The sequence below is a fragment of the Hirundo rustica genome, chromosome 5 (assembly GCF_015227805.2).
Source record: "Hirundo rustica isolate bHirRus1 chromosome 5, bHirRus1.pri.v3, whole genome shotgun sequence".
Taxonomy (NCBI): Eukaryota; Metazoa; Chordata; class Aves; order Passeriformes; family Hirundinidae; genus Hirundo; species Hirundo rustica.
In genome coordinates, this window is record NC_053454.1 from 52,013,491 (window position 1) to 52,036,762 (window position 23,272).

General features: G+C 39.0%; 1 protein-coding gene across 3 annotated transcripts in view; it reads right to left on the reverse strand.

Annotated features, from left to right (window-relative positions):
* The window catches only part of GRID2 (glutamate ionotropic receptor delta type subunit 2), an 819,802-nt gene that overhangs the window by 113,583 nt on the left and 682,947 nt on the right, over positions 1 to 23,272 (reverse strand). For all 3 annotated transcript variants that reach the window (XM_040064665.2, XM_040064672.1, XM_040064673.1), the window contains exons 11-12: positions 16,064 to 16,261; positions 8,388 to 8,700 (exon numbers count right to left, since the gene is read on the reverse strand). In XM_040064665.2, the coding sequence (XP_039920599.1) occupies positions 8,388 to 8,700; positions 16,064 to 16,261 (511 nt within the window). The remainder of the gene's footprint in view (positions 1 to 8,387; positions 8,701 to 16,063; positions 16,262 to 23,272) is intronic.

A 23,272-nucleotide genomic window follows, 5' to 3' on the forward strand; every position in this document is an offset into this window, starting at 1 on the left:
ATCACCAGTGCAGGAGCTCTAATTATGTTCCTAAATAACATGTTTTAAAATTTAGACTAAAATTCCACCTCAGGTACGTCCTGCAATGTTGTTATCAAAGTGATCTCTAAAACTCAGGTGACCTAATGTAGTATTATGACTGTGAACAGAGGACAGAATGAAACCCTCATCCTTTTAAGTTTCACAGAGAAAAATGCTATAATGTCATTTATTGATGAAAATCACTAATGTGAATGCTTATGTTTGAAAGTTGAATAACCTGGTTTTCACTGCAAATCAGCTACCACCCTGCTTAAGATCACAACTCAGGTTTTTCAGAAGTGAAAAGCGACTTCAAAGCTGACTTTTCAGGATAGTGAGGATTTTCCCCTTTGGGGATGAAGAAATAAAAGAAGCCATTGTAAGAATGAGGCACATGCTTACGGCTAAAAATGTTCTATTAGCAAGTATATCTGGGCACGAACAACGAACACCCCACTCAACAGATTTATTATCACTGCTCCTTCACAGCCTGTTTACAGGTGACTTTCTTTCCCCTTCATCCCTACCTTTACTTTGTCCTAGTGTGGGGAAGGAGAAGACTTCAGTCAAAACCACCTGTGCTCCTTCATCTCCTTTTTGCCTGGCAGGTGAGGTATCGCACATTTTTAACCCAGCCCCATCTCACTAACTTCAAAAATCCTGAAAAGGTGAAGTCCTATTTTAAGAGCTCTCCCTCCACTACTGACACCAAAAGGATAAAAATTAAGCAGCAGGAGATTCCTGCAACAGGATGTTGTTATAATGATGGTAATCCCCTTAATTTGCATACTGGGAAGCAGACTATATTAAAAAAATGCAAACAAACCGCCCCAACAGCCCTCCTTTTACCATATGTGCTGAGACTGGTCCTCCATCTGAACAATCAGGGAAAGGATCAGGTTAGCTAAAAAAAAAAAAATCATTTGATAGCATTTTTTGTTTCCTTTCTATATTAATTTTGGTCTACTCCTTTTATAAACACTTCAATATTACAAGAGGTCTGAGGAAAAAACCCTCAGCTGCTGAAGAAGGGAGACTTTCCTGCCAGCAGCTTGAAAACCTCTGCTACTCCTGTCTTTACAGCTTTCAGGCAATTTTCCTGGCACCTACCCACCAGTTGATGTTGTGAAGTGGATCTGCCTGGGTGGATGCAGCCATTGGCACAGCTGTTGCAGAGGAGGGGTTCCTCACAGGGCAGAAAATTATCACAAAACTACCACGGGTTCCCTCCAAAACTCATGTTTATCTGGTGCCTTGGATGGCCTCAGCTGAAAAAGGCTGATAGAGTTGCAGATGAAACTGCTGTCAACCCAAGCAGAGGGGGAGTATTTTTAATAAAGCTAAAACTTATTTCTCACTTCCTCCCTACCTTAAACAGCTGAAGTTGTCAATTTAAGTGTAAACTCCTGTGCAGAAATATCAAATAGCAGGACAAGTAAGACTTGCCTCTTCAGCTTCTAAACATCTTTGAAGATTAAAATGGGGATTATGCTGTTTGTCCATGCAAGAAACACTCAGTTCTTGACTAAACAGTTCTTCCTTGTTTACTCAATTAAATGTATATTATACACAGGTGAACCCTGAAAAGTCAAAATTGATTTCCTAATCCAAACTCATTTTATCCATTCTTTACCCAATTACAGCATATAGTCATACTAGAAATTATAAGAATTAAAGGAACTCTTCTGAATAAAATATTCACCTTAAGACATTTTTGAAAGAACACAGAATGATGGACAGGTGCCATGACATCCAATTCTACTTTTCTTTTGCCTCACTTGGTCTTGATCAGGGTTTACACTATAGCCAGAGAGACATTGCCTTCTCACAGTGAATCAGAGGTAGTCCTAGGCAATTAAGGTAGTTTTTGGGCTTTCACACTGCCATTTGTTCTCCATCTCCTTACAGATGGTATACTAGACACAAAATCTCTAAATATACTGCCTCATATACCCAGCGCTGTTACTCAAGCAACCACGTGCAGAGCAGATGTAGAAATGCATTACTTAAGATGCCTCTGAGAACTGTCTGAATCTTAACTTCAAATTAGGGGAAAATCCACGTATATCCCCTGGTAGTTCCACACTACTGATATCACACTGATGCAAACAAATGCTGACACAACCGAACATTTTACTTATAGCATGCATTGTTTACTTGGAGCATAGTTACCGTTTCAAAAAGAGACAATCAAATATACCTCTGAAAGGACATAAAAGCTACAACCAAGGCTTTAAAAAGTGCACTGCATACACGACAGCAACTCTCAGTACAGGCTGTCCGTTCCAGTGATCATTTGTGGTTTCCAACTACATTTGAGACGCAGGACACAACTGCCAAAATGTACTCATTTTTGGATGCTGTCAAGAGGGTTGGCCAAACCACTGAGACATGCAAAAGGAGCTTGGGCACCACAGGGCTGCAGTCCCTGTTTCAGAGAGATGACTTTATGAAGGTAAATATACTTACTGATACACCACTCTATATTTAATCAAAACGATGATTTGGGGGCTCGTACTTTAAGGTGGAACTATCATGCCACAAATAAATCTGCTGGTGTGTGTAGTTTGTTTCCTAACGTGTTTGATATCTGACTTTTCATTTTCCCAGCTCAGTGCTGCGCATTTTAGGCTCAGCAAGTCTGTTCGCCTTGCTACATGAATATGTCAAGACCGGCATTAGTTTGAAGAGCAATTAAATTGTTAATTAATGAGACTGGCATTTAAGTTTTGCCTTTTATCAGAAGATATAAAACACGTTTTTATGAAGGAAGATGGGTAGTATCTCCATTTTAAAACTAAGGGCTGATATGTAAAATATTAAATAATGTGGTCAGCCAGAAGATCAGGTGTAGAACCAAATTAGGAACTATGTCCCAGTCCTAAACCCTTTATATTGGATCTTTTTTGTATTTCTAAACATACCCCCCCCCCCCAAGAAGTTACACCACTAAATTTCGTATGTGAAGAAGTAATTAATTTCTAACAGAATTTTTTCCAGAATGATTCTAGAGTCTTCCTCTGAATATTAAGTATTTGATTGCTGTACAGTTAATTAAGAGAAAATGTCACTAAGAAAGGATGTTGCTACAGCATAATGGTTTCCTGCTGATAGGGATATGCCCTATTAGCAAAGAGTGAGATAAGCAAGATGGAGTAATTTATTAAGCAACAGCAGATTCCAGGCAGTGTAGTTCAGGAGGTTTATATCGTACCTTGGGTGGTAATACAAGGAAGAAGACTGAAAATTCTGAGCAGCTTTAACCATCTGAGAAATATTATAATGACTTTGAAGCGCCGAATCTTGGAGGCTGTTCTATTGCTCCTGTGATATGCAATTTACGCAAGGCAAACAGTAAGATTTGCTCATTTACCAGGTATTATCAGCGTAATTGGCCATTACTGACACCACTGATGACCAATCAAAACCTCCAGTTGTGACCAGCATTTTAAACAAATATAAGGGGATAAAAAAATGGCCCACTAGTGGTGCTTTAACATCATCCATTTCATAACTTTTCTAGGTTAAGCAAGTGTATTAAGATCTCTGAAGAAAATTATATTTTTGCAGCTAATACTTCAAGTGCTCATTATCCCATGGTCAAATTCTGTTTATAAAACTATAATGAATGTTTGTTTTGTTGCAATCACTAAGAAGTGATTGAATGATTCAACTATTTAAAAGATACATTCTATTATAGCAAAAAAAACCCCCAAACCCAAACAAAACAAAGCCTTGTATCTTTACCTGCATAATCTAAAATCCTAACAGGCCAATTCAGAAATACTTTCTCTTACAGAAAAATTCAAAGCAAAATGAGCAGAGTGTGATAAGATAGAGACAGTATTTTATGGTGTCTTTCATATCAAATACAAAACATTGTAATTTTCTCTAACTTCATTATTTTGTCAACATTCAGTTGAAATCTATTATCCTAAGTTATCTCATCACTGAATTCTGAAGCAAAATTTGAGAGGCTGCCTTCAAAACAAAATCCCCAAAAACACTCTTCCGTAAGTCCTCGGTAAAAAAAATTATGCAGCATTTCACCTGTCTCAAAAACTGATCTATTGTAGAAAAAGAGTCAGCAGTAACTCTAATCTTGAACTTGTGTTTCTTAAATCACTGATTTTCTCCACTACTGGTGAGAGCAGAGTGCTCCCTAGAGTGTTTCATAACAAGAGCCCCTAATAGGAAGCTAATAGAAAACCTTCAGGAGATTAAACTAGGTTCTCAGCAAATATAAAAGTCATCAGTCCATTGCAGCAACTTTTTAGTTAAGTTTTTAGAACCCCCAAATTTCTTCTCCGAGAGTTCATATGGTAGGTTCCCTATACTGGCAAATTCTATTCGGGGCAAAATTTGAGGGAGTAGCAACAAAACCATGGCCCAGGAGAAGGAAAACCGTGGTTGTATAGAGTAGCAGGGAAACTGAGCTACATAATATATCATTATTCATACATCCCTCAGAGTCTGAAGAAGAAAGAGACCTTGTCCAAACACACCGTGCCCAAGCAAGGCTGCCCAGAGCCAGATTTCTGTCCAATTGTCAAAGGTAATATTCAAACAAGTGAAATGCAGAGATTTAGCCACTTAGTTTTCTAGGATGAGCAAAAGCAAAAGAACAAATTCAGAAGCAGTGACACTAAATTTCAACACAACTGCAATCCTCCACAGTCTGAATTGATGAATTTGCTTCATCTCTAGATGAATAGACAACTGAAAGACAACAGATACTATCTTAACTACTCATGCCTGGATTCTGAGTTCAGAATCCAAAGCATTTGCTTTTGATATAATCCACAGCAGCATGGCTAAGACCACCTAAAAGCCTCTGCCTTCTTAGTGGTCACAATGTATTGCAGATTCAGTGGGTATACTGGGTAGGAAGACAAAGCATTTCAGTGAACTGCCTGCCCTTTTTTTTGTTGTTTGTTTTTAATTTTTATAACGAAGGGCTTGAGTACAGAATAAAAAACTCCCTTTACACTTCATACATTTTTATTGTAATTGAGTTAGCTATATCTATATCGCAGTTTTATCCTCACGTTATCTTTAAAAAATGACGTAAACTGTTTTGACTGATCTCAATAATGAATGAACCTCAAATGAAAAGGGAAACTTAAAATATATTTCCATATTCCCAGTCTCAAAGCAGTGCCAAGAGTGGTAACTGAAATAATGAGGGAAGAAATTGAAAGCCAAGTTCAAGACCTAAGTTTAAGTGATAGAAGTAGCAGTCACATTAAGTTCTAGTCTACCTTTAAGGAAGCAAATAAAAACACTTAATTTTTGTAACTGAGTATGAACAGTAACTATAGACCTTAAAAACCATTGGATTGATCTGTGTTGACTTGTGTCTATAAACAATGACACAGCGTTTGGTGTTTCAAAAATTGAAAAAGAGGTAGAACATGTTAATAGCATTTGAACAAGACATCAGAGTCAAAGCTGAACAAAAATAAAAAGGGACACAGTGAACTAAAGCTACTTGCTAAAATCTGCCAAGCTTTTAACTATTTCAGAAGAAATGAGCTCTTTGTTTCAATCATAATAGGTTATGAGTTTCCTTAAAGAATGACTTGTATTTTTGCAGCAGAGGGCTCTTGTCTTCAGAGCCATGGTAGGTCTGAAGCTAGTCTGCATGCTTGCAATTTTTTCCTCTGTCTAGAGGAAAGAAAGAGAAGATGATGCCACAAATCACTTGCTAGCCCCAAACAAAGAAACCAGAACTATCAAAGCACAAGCAATCCTCGGTTCACGCTGCTTTGTTTCTGTCAGCACATAAAGGGCATAAAAGCATCTTTGACACTATGTTTTGATAACAGAAATGAGCACCTTGTCATGCTTTAAATCGCTGCTGAAAGATTTCTTAAGTGAACGTGACAGTATTTGAAATGCCCCACGCTGCTACACTTAAGATTTGCCAATCAGAATTAATAGCAACAGATTTACTATTCCAAAACAAATAAAAGCTGCAGTTTTTCAGCTGAATGAAGAGCTGATGAATGAAAAAAGAGGCTAAATCACCACAATAGCCAGTTACCCTGTCAATGAAAATTATTTTCATTTGTCTGTACTCACAAGGATTAGTAAACAATAATGCTTCAGCTAATACAGTTTTTGTTATATCCAAATTGAATGTGAAATATAGGCTGACATTATAAATGGATCTCTTACTTATTTGCACTGAATTTCTGAGTTCTTCTGAGTCTTTATATCAGTCAGTAAGTGTCATGTATCTTGGTATAAATTCTTTTCAATGTGTTTCATTTTTCCTTCTAGCTAATTCAGGACAGTTCTGCTTGTTGTTTGAAGGAGAACAAAGCTATAGATACATGTCTACAGCTTTCCCTCACTCAGTAGGAGCCAAGTGAAGAGTTGACATTATTCTGGTGAATTCCATAGAGTTGTGTTGAAAATCCACATGGTAGAGTGGGGTAAGGTGTCTGTCTCTCTGTAAATAATTCTTCCCACCTTCCCAGTTCTGTGAATTTCTTTTTCTGAAGTTGCACAACTGCTTTGGTGCCCTCAGATACTTTGTACCATCAGCAAGTGTTACTGAGTCGTCCCTCATGTGTGACACCTCTTACCACAGGGAGTAGATGCAGATCTGCTCAAATATATTCCCTCCCTTCCTTCCTTTTTTTCTTTTTTCCACTATTGAATTCCTCTATTTTTGCCACCTGGTTCCCCTTCTTTACATCTAACTTCTTTCCTAATTTCATGCTGAATTCCAGGTTTCTTCCTTGCCCTCCTTAAGCACTCATTTTGATTGATTGGTCAAAAAAGCCCTTTTCTTTTTAACCTAACTGAGTGTCTATCCAAGGGCTCACTTGTGGGCTACTACTCTGGACCTATGAGTTAGGAAATTTCAGGAAACCAGGCAACACAGGCTTCCTTGGATAAACATGAGGCAAACAATTCAGGAAACAATTGTTCAGACTGAGGCATGTGGAACCAGTGGTGCCTATTCTGAACCTTAGCTGGGCAGTCTCCTAGAAAGCTTCTAGGGACTCCTGCTGGGAGTACAGCAGGGATGCTCAGGCCAATAAACCTGTGTGGAATGACTCACTTTCATGCAGTAAAGAAACTAATTCACAAGTTCTAACCTAAGAGGAAGATAGATGTAATGAGTCTCGTTCTGTAACAGACCAACTGCTCTCTCACAGCTGGATTCCCTAAACACACTGGAGACATTTGGGACAGAAACAGATCTTTATAAACCCATCCATAAACATTCAAAAAACTTCCATAGGTCTCAGCTACTCTGTAGTCTTTTGTTTTTATTTATAAAAAGAAATCGCAAAACCCCTGAAACTATCTCTTCAGCTCTCCTCAGCTGACCATCACTGCTCAATGCAAACGGTAATTATAAAAGTAATGTCTCTATGCTTACATGTTCAAAATCACCCCTCTTGTGGAAAGTCTCAGCTCAAGCTTTACTTGACACCTTTACCTACAATGTTCCATCCAAATTCAGGTTAAAATACAAAGAACTGTCTGCGAGTTTGGGGCTGCAGTGGTCATGGCTCTTTGTAGAGCAGATGCTCTGTGAAATTAAAACAGGCGTACCTGCAGTGCCAGCTGCGACTGAGGAACAATTACATGGATAAACGAGAAGGTGTTCATTCTGTTTTGTTGTCGGGTGTTATTACCTAAACCCCCTTCACTCTTATATTTAGCTGTGTTTTCTTATTCTACTTCGCATTACAACCCCAGCTCGTAGACCAGAATTCTAAGCAGTACATACCCAGCCAAGATCTGCAGGCCCTGACATCTTTAGGACGCATGGTTAAAACCCTGCCAGAAGAGCTAGATTGTGAAGGACTTGGGAATATAAGCCAAATTGGACCAGCCTGGGCTACACCAGATGCTAGATGGGATTGAGAGAGCAATCAGGAACGGCAGAGAAGCTTGAATCTAAACCTTCTATATAGGGAAATGGAAATAAATCAGAAGAGGGAGGAAAGAATATCAGACAAAGTAAGATCGTTTAGCACTGCTGACTAGTCTAAACTTCAAAATCCAAATCCCAGCATTCTCTGTCTGATCAGGTAAGAACATAGCAATTGACAATATTGAATCATTCTCCAGCAATTGATGAGCAATACCTTTCTTTCCTCAGAGGAAAATCACCTTTCTACAATAACAAAACAAATCATAGGCTAGCACATAGCGCTCTGAACTTCTCAGGGTTCCCATACAGGGCAGCCAAATATCTAGGAAGTCTTTTAGCACAAGGCTTTGCAGTTCTCCTAGTTCCTTGTGGGCTGCGGGAGGGAGGCAGGGCAGAGGAAGGTCTCTACAGCAATGGGGAGCATATACAGGTTTTCTCTCAGAGGCAGAGCCTCCCTGTCTCTCACCTTGTTGCACAAAGGATCCGTAGACAAACCACATGGAGTTGTAGAGAGTTGTAGACGTCATGGATCCCATCTGAAGGCGCGGGGGGTTGAGCCAGTTCAAGAGGTAGACCAGGAGCCCTACTAAGAGCACCGTGCCAGCGATGCAGGCCCACAGGGAGAGGTCAAACGGGGCCAGGCAGGCAAACATGTCGACTGTCTTCTCCGCCTTCCGCAGCAGCACGCCCACCGAGTAGTCCATGTAGCGTGTTGTGAAGTCCACCACGTTTTCCCTGTCGGGGGTGATGGTCAGGGCAGAGATCCCGATGTCAGCTTTCTGAGGAGAGGAAGAAAAAACAACGTGCCTAAGTAGGAGCCACAAAAAAGACCTTGGCTGCTCTGTGATTTATAGCAGCTAGGTTTAAGGAGAGTCCGATGCCAAGACCAAAGTCTTCGGCAGGACAGAAAGATCACTAAGGCTTCAGCAGGGTATATCGACCCTGTGTCTTAGTTTCTGCAAGCAAACCTCACTTGGGGGACTTTGGCACATCAGCTCTCCCTGTTGTTATTTTCCAAGAAATCAAAATACTACAATCAGAGATAATACATGGAGGAAAACTACTTTTGGTCATTTTTGTCACCCTGGCTTACTAAAGCCATTGCTGCCATTGTGGCACAAGTCAGATTCTGAGCATAGCAGATCCAATCATAGGAAATAAGTTGCCTGATAGATCCAAATTTATAAAATATTTTCATGATTTGATGATCACGACAAAGGGCTACTACCCTAGGAGCACCTGGAATTCCATAAAACATCAGTTTTATCTGCAAAGTCTAAAGTGCAGAAGGGCAGATTCTGCTTGCAGTTCCTTTAAGACTAATTCCTCTGTATCCTCCTGATAAGCAATTCCTCCAGCAATGCAACCTGTCCTGCAGCTAGCCTGGACTTGCTTTGTGCCATTTCCATTTTTTGCTGTAATTTAAAGAACACATTTCACATGAAAAGAGGATGAGTAACATTTCTTGATCTAATCATTGTATTTCACAGTATGTATTAGGTCTCCAGGGACAACAGCCACAAGTACAGCAGGTGCTACTTTACCTTTGACAGGTACAATTAGAGCTTCACTGGAAACAAGAGAGGTTATTTAATGCAGACATAGGAATACCGTCTTAAAAGCCCAAATATTGAGCACTAAGACGGTGAATTCTAGATGTTTTAATGTGACAAAATAGTACTTAAAATATTTAAACTTCTACTACCTTGATTTAATCCATTTTTGTTCTTCCTAAAGCAGTGTGAGATCCTTTAGAAGGGGGTGAGGAGAGCACGAAAAACCGAAAGTACTGAGTCACATTTTTTTAACTCTCTTGAATTTCTTTCTTCTTGCCCAAAGAAGGCAGAGATTCCTAGTTCCTTAGACACGTGATTTGAACTATTGAGTGGGAAGGTATGGCAGCTGAAACAGACTAGAAAATTTTGTAAATCAACTGGGCTCTTTCAATATGACGGGCAAAGCACTCTGCAGCCCATGGCACCAACATACTCCTAATCACAGCGCTCTTAAGACTTCACTTTAAATGATGTCACTTTATATTGATTGTTCACTGGCATGAGGAAGTGGCAGAGCCCAGCTGGAAGCCTGATGATTTGGACAAAAAAGGGTTTGAAAATATTGATTTTCTTAAAAGCTATGAATTAGAGCTTCAGCTTTAATTTGTGTATTAAATTCCCTGGTGTCATAAGTGAAGTTGTGTTGATGAGCACAGCTGAAAGCATGGTTTCATGAATTCACTCCAGGTTCCTTTCTAACAAATTTTTGTGTGTGATGATTCAACTGCCCTTTGCCCATGGGCAGCAGCAAACTCAGTCAGTAATTAGAATTATCCATGGAAACGTTCAGGTTATCCGAGTCTCCATATCCTCTCATTGCAAACCTTCTGCTCAAGGAGTGACTCAAGTGATTCACAGCACCTGCTGACAGTCAAGTCCTAGCTCCCATGAGCAAGATGCAAACCAGCCAGCACTTGAACTGTCTTCCACAATTGTGAACATAAATATGTTTTTAAAACAATTTACAAATATAGAAGTCCAACAGCTGTCAAACAGGAAATTATGATTGCATTTAATGAATAGCATAGATTTGGGACTTTTTCCCTGAATGTATATCAAAAAGCAAAATAGGAATTTAGGGGTAAAGGAGGACATGTGGGGGGAAAAAAAAAAAAAAAAAAAAAAAAAGAGAGACTAGGCTCAGCCTCTGCTTATTAAGTTAGCTGGGTTATTACTTATCAGCATATTACTAAAATACTTCCCTACCATACTAGATCATTGAGTTTCTCATTCAAATTGCATTGTTGCAAGATGCTTAAAAATTCTCTACTAAAAAGCAACGTACACGAGTAAAGACACTTTAACCAAATAATAGTTGACTGTATGACTAATATAATTTTTTCTGCTTTCCCCCTCCTCTTTACAGGAAAACACTTTCCACTCCAGTTATCAACCAACTATGACAGTGGAACAATATTGTGCTAATGGAAAGGCTGAATTTCCTTTGTTGTACTGCAGCAAAAATTGTGTATGTCTTGCTGCTTTACATGCTATATATACAATTAAGGCTTTGAGGTGACCTAATGGCAGCCTTCCAGTACCTGAAGGGGGCCTACAAGAAAGATGGAGAGAGACTTCTTTTCAATGGCCTGAAGCCACAGGGTGGGGGGAAATGTCTTCAAACTGAAAGGGAGTAGGTTTAGGTTAGATATTAGAAAGAAACTCTTTACTGTGAAGGTGGTGAGACACTAGAACAGGTTGCACAGAGAAGCAGTGGATGCCCCATCCCTGGAAGCGTTCAGGGAACAGCTCTGAGCAACCTGATCTAGTGAAGGATACCCTGCCCATGGGAGTGGGGTTGGAACTAGATCATCTTTAAGCTATTCTGTGATTGCGTGTCTTTATTTCTTGAGAGGTAGTAAAGTGAAAAACAGAAAGGAGAAAGGTAAATCCTGACCTCTTCTTTAACCTCTTCTGGTGCTTAGCTGTTTCAAAAACAAACAAACAAACAAAAACCAAAACAACAACAACAACAACCCCAAACAACAACAACAAAACCACCCTCAACCCCCCCCCCCAAAGCAAAGAAAGACTACACTGAAACATGGCAACTCATACTCCTAACTTACTAAATTGGACCATAAACACCGGTTTCCCAGAAAACCACACTTTTAGCACAAAAGCAAGCTTAAGCTTCACTTGATATTTGATTTACTGGTGGTGAGCATCCTTGATTACATATAGATTCTGTCATCTTGTTTCAAAACTGGAAGATGAAAAAAATTAAATGCTTGTCATTAACATGTCAGATTGGATCAAAGAAGACATCAGTTTGAAGAAGTAAAGGTTCACTTAGTGTTTTTGAGATCGAAAGGCAAATGCATACAATTATGTCAATATTTAGATATATAGCTGCCAATCTGAATTATATACATGTATAGCACTCCACTAAGTTTTTGCAGTGCCAAAATCAAACAACCATCATATGTCTTAGATGTTTCTCATGAATGAAACTGTGACTTCTGAAAGAGATTAGAGAAAAAAAACAAAACAGCAGAGGGCATTATTTTGCTCTGTGTGACCTGCATAGGATTTTATATTTATCTTCCTTAGCAGCAGTTCTCCTGAGGCCATCGTAGAGCAATGAGAGCTTGCAAAACTGAAAACAACCAGAATGAGAAAATCCAAAAGAAATGACCAAACGGGTCTGATAGCATTGCTACTGGTGTCACAGAACCAGCTTATCAGCAAAACCTAGAAATCCCTGAAATGTCCCTAAGCTACTGCTGTAGCAAGCACATCTCATACACATGGAAAGCAATCTTCTGACAATTTCTGTGGTTCATGAGCGAGAACAGGGAAAATAAATGAATCTGTTCTAAAGTGTGAAGGCCTTAATTCCGTCCATTTTCAATGTTAAATCAAGTTTCAACAAACACTAGAAGCGATAAAACGCAGTCCCACATTATGCAGTTATTAACATGGACACGCAAAAACCAATCAGACATTTTGATTCAAGTTAACACACATAGATACAAATAATTTTCCTTTTACTCAGCCATTACTTTTCCTTCTCACTTTGTCCTTCTTGTATGGTTTCTCCCTTCTTATATTACCCCCCCCTTAAGAAGTTGCAATAGAAAAAGAGTCTTATAAGAGGCTTCTACTTGATTTGCATTTTCTCTTGGAAATGATTAAGCATGTATTTTTCCTTTTCTGATGGACCTAACTGTAATCAGGCTGTTTTCCCCATGCTATTTTCCTCATTGGAAAAAAATGGTGACAATTAAGGTAGCATGGTGAGATGTGAAAAGCAATGGTTGATGGATGTGAATATCACCAGAAAGCCCAGAGTCATGCTGGAAAGCCTAGTGTGCTCTCCCAGACACACAGGCTGACACAGGCTGACACAGGCTGATCCCTCAGGAAATCTGGATAGAGGACAACTAAAGGAATCACTGTGAGAAGATGCAGATAATTAACAGTAAGAGCAAGATTTGCCGTAAAGCACTTCTCCCTTGAGATGGTTTTAGCCTCGCCACAGAGGGCTGCTGCTCTCTGAACTAATCCTGTTTGCAAGATGAAGCTCTACAAGATGCAATGAGAGCCCTGGTCATTTGACAGGAGAAGGACAAGAGCGCCAAGTGTTTCTCCCAAAGGGCATTTATTCTCTGAAGACCACCTGGTTCAGGTATTTAGCAAACAGAAACCTTTGTATAGCAGGGTTACATTCAGGTTATTTTGACCAGAAAAGGTGCATGGACCAAGCATGTACCTAATGTAAGTCCTGACAATCAAAGGAGGGGAGGCTCGAATCAGTTTCCAAGTTCAAATTAAAGACCACTTACTGTGTTCTGCTGATTCCAGCTCCTATTTTAGCTGCCAACAGAAACCTTGTCTTCAAAGCTGGAACAAAGTGAACTTGGCGCAGTGTCATGTCTCTGAAGCCAGCTGTGGGCGCAGTGCATGTACTTGGCACAGCCGGGCTCCTGCCCTGCCATCCCACTCCAGCAGGGCTGCTGCAAACAAGATCGGCCTGGGACTGCTCTCCCTGATACCAGGACCTGCACCAGAGACTGCTGCACACTGAACATGGTTAGTGCAAGACGTGAATATTGATCTTGAGCACAGAAATCATGTGGTTGCTACAGCAACTGCTATTTCATAAGGCACATCTTCTGGAGTGGCCAAAGAACCCTTCTCAATGAGATGATCTCTACCACTACATCCCGGCTGTAATGGGGTGGGGATTGATCTCCTCAGTAACAAGAAATAGGACCAGAGGAGATGGCATCAAATTGTTCCAGGAGATGTTAGAAGAACTTCATTCACTGAAAAGGTGGCCAAGCATTGGAACAGGCAGAGAAGTGGCTGAGTCACCCTCCCTGGAGGTATTGAAAAGACAAGTAGACGCGGCACTTCGGGATATGGTTTAGTGATTGACTTGGCAGTTGGACTTGATGATCTTAAAGGTCTTTTCCAAGCTAAATGGTTGTATGATTCTTTGCACTCAAAAAGAGATGGCAGCTATTTTCCATCGCTCTTGAGTGAGACTTGTCTCTTGCAGAGCTCATTCCTGGCTGACACACTAACAGGCAAAGAGTACTCCCACTGTTTCTGGAATTCCTCCACTTGTTGGCCAGACTATCATGTAAAACTTGGTCGGGAAAACAAGGAAATGCTGTGTTTCAAACAGGTTAGGCCTTTAATTTAAAACTATTCTCTGCTCCTTTACTTCCGCTTATAAAGTTGCCAAGTGGATGGAAATTTGAGTTCTGGGAGCAGAACTCAGTTTGCAGTAAATAAGAAAGCAGCCTTTCAAGAACAGCTTGCACTTGGTAAGGGGTAGATAGACACTGGCTGCTCGCCAAGAGGTTCTTTTGCCTTAAGAGGGACAGAGGATGGGAGAGAAGGACACAGTGAACCTTCACTGGTAATTAATTATATAAGGAAGATGAAAAATTATACACTGCTATAGTATAGGAAAACATGGGGTTTGAATTGCAAATGCAGTTCCATTAACTCTTCATAGACTGCAGATGTGCAGGAGGATTTCATATCCATGAAGACTCATTTACAGCAAACCCATAACAGGCTGGTAAATCTGATGCACTTGAGACATGGATTTACAGATCTGGGTGGTTACCACCTTCAAGGAGCTATTCATTTGAATCCCTGTCTGCCAAGGGACAAGAATGCCATATGTGTCTTTCCTTGAGTTGTGAGTTCTGCCTTACCAATCATCCATTGCAAATAAATTAAAAAAACATTCCAGGCCCACTTCCATTTCCAGACCATCTGGAATTAAGACCCCTTCAGTCTGTCTTATGCAGTAGCCTGATGAATACTGTAGAGAGCAGGGCATAGCACAACATCAGATTTAGGCAGAAAAAATGGTTAAAAATAAACCAATGGGCCATTGTGGTGTTACATCACAAAATCAGATGAGGGATTTTTAGTTGTCCAGGTTTAGAAGGTGATGGAAAATCTACTTTTCTAGCTGTGTCCAGTTTACCAGTTGTGAACACACGGTTTCACCTTCCAGCTTCCAGGACATAGGAACATGACAAAGGCAGTTTGATATTACAGCACAGGTGTATGAAAGGTGATATGGGTACAGAATGAGTAGCTGAGTTTTTCCATTCCAACAGGCTTCCTGCTGCTCAGGAAGGCAGAATAGGTTAAACCTATCAGTAATTTTTTACTCATGGAGGATATATAGATTTTTAAAATTTTCCTTTATTGAAGGACTTAGGTCCGGTACCTGGCCATGGTGCTCCTTACTGTTATCTGTGCTTATGAATTAAATTCCATTTGCACACTTGGAAAAACACTTCTATGGCCAATGTTTAAGTTATTTACATGAATATCTACTGCAATTCTTTAAGGAAACACAACAAAGGTATGACTCCATAGTTGTAAAAGCTGCTCCCATGTGTTAATTAAGATCAAAAAAAAAAAGCACATATTCACTATATATATATATATATTTTTTTTTTTTTTTTTCACAGTACAAATGAGGCACCAGCAGAATAGATAAGATGCAAGGAATGGGCAAAAAGAGAAAAGGAAAACACTGCATATGCATTTGGTTCAATTAATTTATGACATAATATTGAACAATTAATGTCAAATTAAGTAGACTAAATGGTTTATTAATTACAGAACAGATAATATATTCATACATCTACATAATGTGTTATATATCAATAAAACATTTTCTGTTTATTATATACTTCATATATTCATCACACCAACATTTTTCTAAGTGCTATACATTATTTATGCAATGTATCACTATTTACTGCAACACCAATTTTTTCTCTTTTGAACAGCCTCTTCAAACTCATTTGTGTCAGGTCTTGCCAAACTAATTAGGATGCTGTGCATCCCATTACCTGACTACATTTAGACTTTACTTTTGTTGGAAAAAAAAAGAGATTGCCCTGCTTCTTAAACAGCTACTAACAAGTATAATTTCCAGCTTTTTCAGGGCTATCCAATGCACACTGTTCAAGTGCTGGCAAAGTGCACTAAGCAAAGTGTTACCAATTACCCATAGAAAAAGGCTACTGGCTGATGCAAACAGAACACACTTCTTGACTTTATCACACATTATTACTTAGTAAATTATTAATGACCTTACCTTAAACACCAGTTCTCCTATCAGGCCGTTCCATGACCCATCATCCTGAGGACTCCCATATTTGTGATCTGGTGCTACATAAATTTCATATTTAAAGCCGAGGTAAGTGGCCAAGGCTTCCAACACGTCTATTGAGAAGCCCTGATACTTCTTTGGTTTTCCCAGAACATTTTCAGACACCATGACAAAAGGCTCTTCCTAAACAAAACAAAAAAAAAAACAAAAAACAAAGGAGGAGTCTGTTAATAAAACAATTATATGCCATGTTTGGGTGCTGGGTTTTTTTTTAAACGAAAGGAGGTTCTATTAAAATATTATTTATACAAAACTTTCCTAAACACATTGGTAGCAGTGCCCCTTACATTCTGCAAAATGCTACTTTGTTTTGGATTTCCTTCAACAGAGAAATTTCATTCTCTATTATGTATTTCAGAAGTTGATCTTCTGCTCTGACATTTCAGCTGAAATGCTTTTTAGTATTGCCTGTTGACCAAAGTTATGGTCAGCAGGACAGACATACACTCAATGTCTGGCCATAAATATGGAGGATTCTACAGCACTGCCATTTTCCACTAGCTGGGCAAACGCTGTACCTAATGCAGACACTAATTCGCGTTGTAAGGAAAGAAAAACTGAAACATGTATTGCTCTTGTCCTTCTATTTGAACTTGAATATAGGCCAGTTAAATTTAAATAGTTCTATCCAAAGAAACTGCATTTGATTAGTAAAAGAAGAATCAATTATAGGACTTAAGGCTGTCTATAAGAATGATTGGTGAATATTCATGTAAAAGATGACCATCATAAAGGTTTCAAATAGATACCAAAAGGTCAGATTTCCAAATGACAAGCTCTTCTTACTTTTCCGAAGACTTGTAATAGTTTTCTTTACTTTGTTGTTAAATCGCCCTCACTCTGTTATTCTTCCTGTTGCACAATTAATTTCTAGACACTCCCCTTCACTTTTTTTAAAAAAGGGTACAAAAACCCAGATCATATTTCCTAGGACAAAACATATATATTTGCCATAGATGGATTTAACATAGGCTTATTCTTTATTTTCTCTGAAAACACTTGTCTGATCTAAGTACAACAAAATATTAAATTATCCCCAAAAGCATTCAGGTGCTATAACACATAGTTTTTAAAATATGCTACATGTCTTTCTTTTAATTCATTACATAGCACTGTAATTTTGTATAAGTTTAACAGAAACATCTATTCTGGGGTGCAAAAAAGTTAGGTCTGACTTGTCATGGCTTGGCTAGGGCAAGCCCATGAAACCACTCCCTGACCACTTAGTTCTGGTCTGTAAAACTGACAAGCAGATAGAAGAAAACAGAATTGATTTTTTGCAGTGTTTGTGACCCAGACTTTAGTTGTATCTACAGTAACATTTTACTTGGTGTTTAAAATATTTCTTTATTGTTCTACTGCTTATATCTGAAAATTACTTTTAAGCCAGAGTATTTCTACCATTTTTTCATTAATCCTATACCTCACTACTACTTTTAGCTCGCTGGAATGTCCTTTTCTATGAACAGGTGTCACTGAATTGCAGGCAGGATATTCTGGAAATGAGAAAACATCATTTGTAAATGCTTGAGTAAATATTCTCAAGGACAGCCATATGCTAAAGATGCTGCCAAAGAAGAAAGGATGCAACCAGACTGCACTGGCAGGATGTTATTTTCTGACTCCGGCAAATCCAGGAAAAAACCCAACCTCAAACCCAAAACAAATGAACCAAACAACCCCACCCTGGCCCCAAAAGAAAAAAAAAGTTAAGGGTGGACTGTCTAAGTTATTATTTCTAGTTGTCAGATAGAATTTCTTTTTTTCCATATTATCCAAGATCAGTGAAATTGACTAAAAATGGAGGAGAGAAAGCAAAATGATTTTTTGAAGTAGTTTTCCAGTACCCAGGTTCCAAGAACATTGAAGAAATTGAGACTAAGCTGACAGAAGCCTCTCTTAAATAAGAGCACAAAATGAATTCATCTTTGCTGATCACCTGAATGATAGATTCCATAGGTATAGACTCAAAATTACTGGAAAGAAATGTTTCTGCAACAAACAAAAATGGTATTTTATCAACCTAAACATGCTATGTGCAAAATTCTAAAAATTTATGTGTACAAAGGACATTTTAGAAGTTGATAATTTTCATATTAGACTGGATTGATTTTGATCACTACATTATTTAGAAAATAGTTGTTCATGAACTGATTTTCTATCCAGTTGCTCATTGTAGTGATTTAATATGCTGTTTAAAATGCAGTTTGTCACAACTAATATCCTTATTAGGACTTAATAGTCCTTTGTTAAGCAATGTAATATTCTTTGCTGTTGGAAAAAACCCCGATGTCCAGTGTCCTATACACATGTAATGAAATATAATCAATCAGCTTTATGAAAAGCAACTAACATTTTGCAATTTTTGTTGATGTGTGGAGCAGCAAACCATTTAATCACATTCCAAACAAAACCAAATCAATCTATTGCCATGATACTTTTTGTGCAACTGTTTACATTTCTGAGAATGCATTGAAAGAGGACAAAAATATTTGTCTTCATATTTTCCCCTCATAAATGCTGCAGCCTGAAACTATGCCAGTTGTCTTTTTTTTTTTTTTTTTTTTTTCCCCTCACTGGAAGGTGTTATGGGAGCTATGGAAAGGTGCATACATCCCTACAATATGGATGTTAAAATGATTGTCTCCATCCTTAAGAAAGTTGAACTTAAGAAAGAAAATTAACACAGCAAAACAACGAGGACAATGCTGAGCTTGCAGAAAGTAGGTGATGAACTAACTGATTCTGGAGGTGGAAAATTTCACCTGGATGATGAAGGTTCTATTTGACCCCAATAAATTCAGGAAAATCCTGATATACTTTCTCTCCATAGCGAGTGTTAATTCAGACTATATAAGAAGGTCTTTATCAGAGAATCCATACAACTGTCAGCCTTGGAGATGCTCAAAATTACATTGGACACCATTCCAACAACCTGCTCTAATAATTACCCTGCTCCACACAGCTGCCACCCAAGGATCGCTTCAAGTCTAAATTGTTCCAGAATACAGTGAAGTGATCCAGGGAAGGCCACTGCTCCTGCTTCTCCTCTTCCTTCTCTTGGAGAGACCTCTCTAGGGGACTTAAGAACCTCTATGGGGCAAGAGCAGACTTCATCGCCTGTAAAGCCAGGGAGGTCTGGAAAAGCAAAGAAGTCACAACATCCATGACTGAGGAGAAAAAGAAAAGAAAATTAATGGGCTGCACGCCCTTAACTTCTTGTTTTTGCAAGGTTGATGATATTCCTCACTGAACCACACAGACATCCAGTATATTTAGGAGATGGTTTTTCATCCAGCCTCAATGGAGATCCTTTAAGAGAGGGGCTATTTTCATTCAACTTTACCTTCAACACGCCCCCTTGTCAACTGAATGCAGCACTGCTAAGCCTGTGATAAGGGCTTCTTCTCAAAGCAGCTCCACAGTTACCACTGCCAGGTTTCTTCCTGCGATCAGAGCTGCGCTGCCCTGACCCAAAGGAGGATGGGTTTAAGACTTGGTGGATTTTACACAGGACTGCGGGTTAACCGTGGTGGACAGCTAAGCACCACACTGCCAAAGCCACCCGCAGCAAGATGAAAGTCAGCAGCAAACAGGTGAAGGTTATAGCGGGTGAAGCTGTGCGCATTGCTTTTCATGGCTGTAAGAAGACAAAGCCTGGCTTCAGGGGTGATTATGTCCCCCAAGCAAGAGAAACCACAAAATGCTAGACTGGCACAGCTTAGGAAGGATAAAGGTGAACCCAACATGGCATAAAAAAGGGAAAGCATTGGGAAGATGACATGGTAGTACAAGTACTTTGGGGAAGTAGCTCAAGAAAATGTTTGGCTCCATTCATCCCCTATTATCGCACGTTTTAAAGAAGAAGCCACAAACTAAGACTGATAGAGGTTAACGATAGCCTACATACTAAGACTGATACAATTTAACATTCCCAGCACCCCTGGAAAATGGAGTGAGATGGCATAGCACAACCTGGAGGTCCTAGCCCTGCCCCTTCCTGGCTACTGCAAAAATTGCCCATGTCCCGGCCAGAACCAGAACAATTTGCTAAATGCTTCAAGAGTCTAAGACTTAAAAGTAAAAAATACAGTTCTTATTTACTCTGATGAAATTCTCAGACATACTAATAATTTGGATATCTGGTTTGAAGTAATCTTTTTATGTTCTTCACTATACTCCCCTAATTAAGTTAAAAATAGGAAAGGAGAGAGAAAAGCTGTTGGGCACAGAAGACCTTCATGGTTGAAAACAGAAGGAGCAATACTCAAGCTAAATAGCAGAAAAGAACAATTAGGCTAAGTTTAACTTGGTTGTGTTAATTAATTAGACAATCAAAGAGAAACATCTGTTTGTAGCTGTGCTACAGATGTGGATGATAAAGCTGAGCAATAAATTCCAGCCTTAGAGGAGGCAGGGAGGGAGAACAAGAGAATGATTGCTTTTCAGAAGTTCAGTTCCCTAAACCCAGAGTCTGTTTGGGATGATTTTTAGCCAGTAGAATAGTGACTTTAATTCCAAGCTTTGATACTAATCTTTTAGTTCCTCAATGAAAATCGAGTTTTAAAGATCTAGTATTTTTGTACAGAAGCTCTCTTTTTGGACAAATTACAGAAAATTTTATTGAAACAACAGAAAAGTTTCATTCAGATCTTAAACATAGCACCCTAAATAAACACATAAGACAAAGAGAAAAGTTGTGTTCAGTGGGCTATTTACAAGGAAGTGATGGTCTTAGCTCAGGTGTTCATGACTTTACCTGTGCTCACCACCTCATTAGGAGATCACTAGGCAATAAGACAGATTTCTTCCTCCAATTAAAAGTGTGGATTCTGTAGCTTTGAGACTTATTTCAGGATAGAAATTACATGAAGATATGATACACTACTCTGCTGCACTTACTTGTGCAAATATTTTACTTGTTGTAAATATAAAAATGCTAAAAAGCTAGGATGTACTTTACAAATGAAAAAGCAAAAGCAAAACAGAATGCTTTGGATTATTTTCCTGATCAGCTAAATCCTCTTTACCCCTTAGCATGGACAGAAACTTCCTAGCCATGACACTAAACAGAAAATATTGGTTAAAAACGGCTTTTGAGGTGAAAGAAGCTAATTACTTCTGGGAATTACAACACAAATTGGAGCTCTATGGGAGCTGGAGGGGTTTAGCCTGGAGAAAAGGAGGCTCAGGGGGACATAATTGCTCTCTACAAGTACCTGAAGGAAGGTTATGCAAAGGTGGTAATTGGCCTCTTCTCCCAAGAAACAAACTACAGGACAAGAGGAAATGGCCTCAAGTTGTGCCAGGGGCAAATTACTTTGGATATTAGGAAAAATCTCTTCACTGAAAGGGTTGTCAAGCCTTGGAGCATGCTGCCCAGGGGAGTGCTGGAGTCACCATCCCTGGGGACATTTGTAGATGTTAGAGACATATAGATGTGGCACTTTGGGACATGGTTTAGTGGTGGGCTTGGCAGAGCTGGGTTAACGGTTGGACTTGATGATCTTAAAGGTCTTTTCCAAACTAAATGATTCTGCGAAGAGAGTTTTGAAACTGGGTAATTATATGGGTGGTTAGAATTCATAAAGCATACGAAAATGACCTCTGTGTCTACTCATCAAAATTTTCTGAACACACTGGAATATAATACTTTCATTGTGACACTCCATTCAATAGGACTCTACACTCATTAAATTTCCCCTCTTTCTCTACTGAAAGCAGTGAGAGAAAAATAATGAAAAAAACTAGAAATGAACCTCAGTTGTGGGCAAAATTGTCAATCTGTGCTTGACACTGACTATAGAAACAGTGGACAGGCACATTCAATGATTCCCATAGCCCAGGCTGAGCCTCGGCTATCTCATGAAGTAAATATTCACTGTGACACTTTAAAAACTCCCATTCCCTGAAAATGTTAAGAAACTGCTCCCCAAACTGAAATTCAGACTTATTACTAGATTTCTCTACTCCCTTCCAATGGCCGCTGGATGACCAAGCACAGTCATTATATACAACAGGAAACACTAAGTCTGATAAACCACAACCAAAGTATTTTCAAGCACAAGATGCTATTGTCTTGTTGCTAGGCAAAATCACTTTTTCCTTGACTCGAAAAATAATTATTGGCCCCCTTTTATATGTTAGCAATTTTGCATTTCCTCCCCAAAAGATATTGGTGAAATATGCAGTCCCAAATACTTAATTTCCTCAAGTGCTTTATTGACTGCTGTTTTGGGGATTTTATTTGGCTAGGAACAGCACAGCAGCTTGTTATTTTTAATTGAACAACAATGTACATTAATTCATGTTAGACACAATGACCAAAATTTAATTGAAACATTTCGCTCTTTCATTACAGAAATTCTCCCACCATCAACAGTTATAAAATTGCTGCAAAACATAACACAGCCCTCACCCCTTAATAAAACTAAAACATAGATGAAGGGTTCAAATCTACAAGCAAGATCTTGGATAACTAAATATTGTGCCAATGGGCTGTGTAACCATATTGGCACCGACACCCACCATTCTCTGGTCCTGCCCTTTTCAAACAGATTGATTAGAAAGTCAGTTGCACTAATAGAAAAGTCACCTTTTCTACAGCGAGGAGCTCAATCACATCCCAGAAACTGAGTAGAATATTAAGGGGATTTTACATTTGGCCTATTCTTACCCATGTGTGTAGTCTGTAACTTTTTTGATATTTTTATTGTCATCTTCAATTACACATGAAGTTTGTTCTTTCAATTACAGTACTTTAAGGAGTATTTTTCCCTCCTGAGTGAAATGGTAGCTTCTGGATTTATTATGGTCTTTAGTTTAGTGCTATTTACAAGAAATTAACAAAGACTGCTAGCCCCTCTTCCCAGTTCCTCCCATTTCTCAGCAACGGGACTAAGACTTCTTTCAAAGCTATCTATGGCAATGGCCTATTAGGATGCTGCCAAGCTTTGTGTATTGATTTTAATTCACAATAACTTAATGCAGGTAACAGCTCTTTCTGAACCACATGACAGGAATATGGATTGAGACTGGAATTGATTGGAGTGTATTAGAGCATGTCTCAAGAGCACAATGGTGGCTTTAACGCAGACAGTTCAGATACCTGAATTAGCAAAAGTGTGCTAGGGG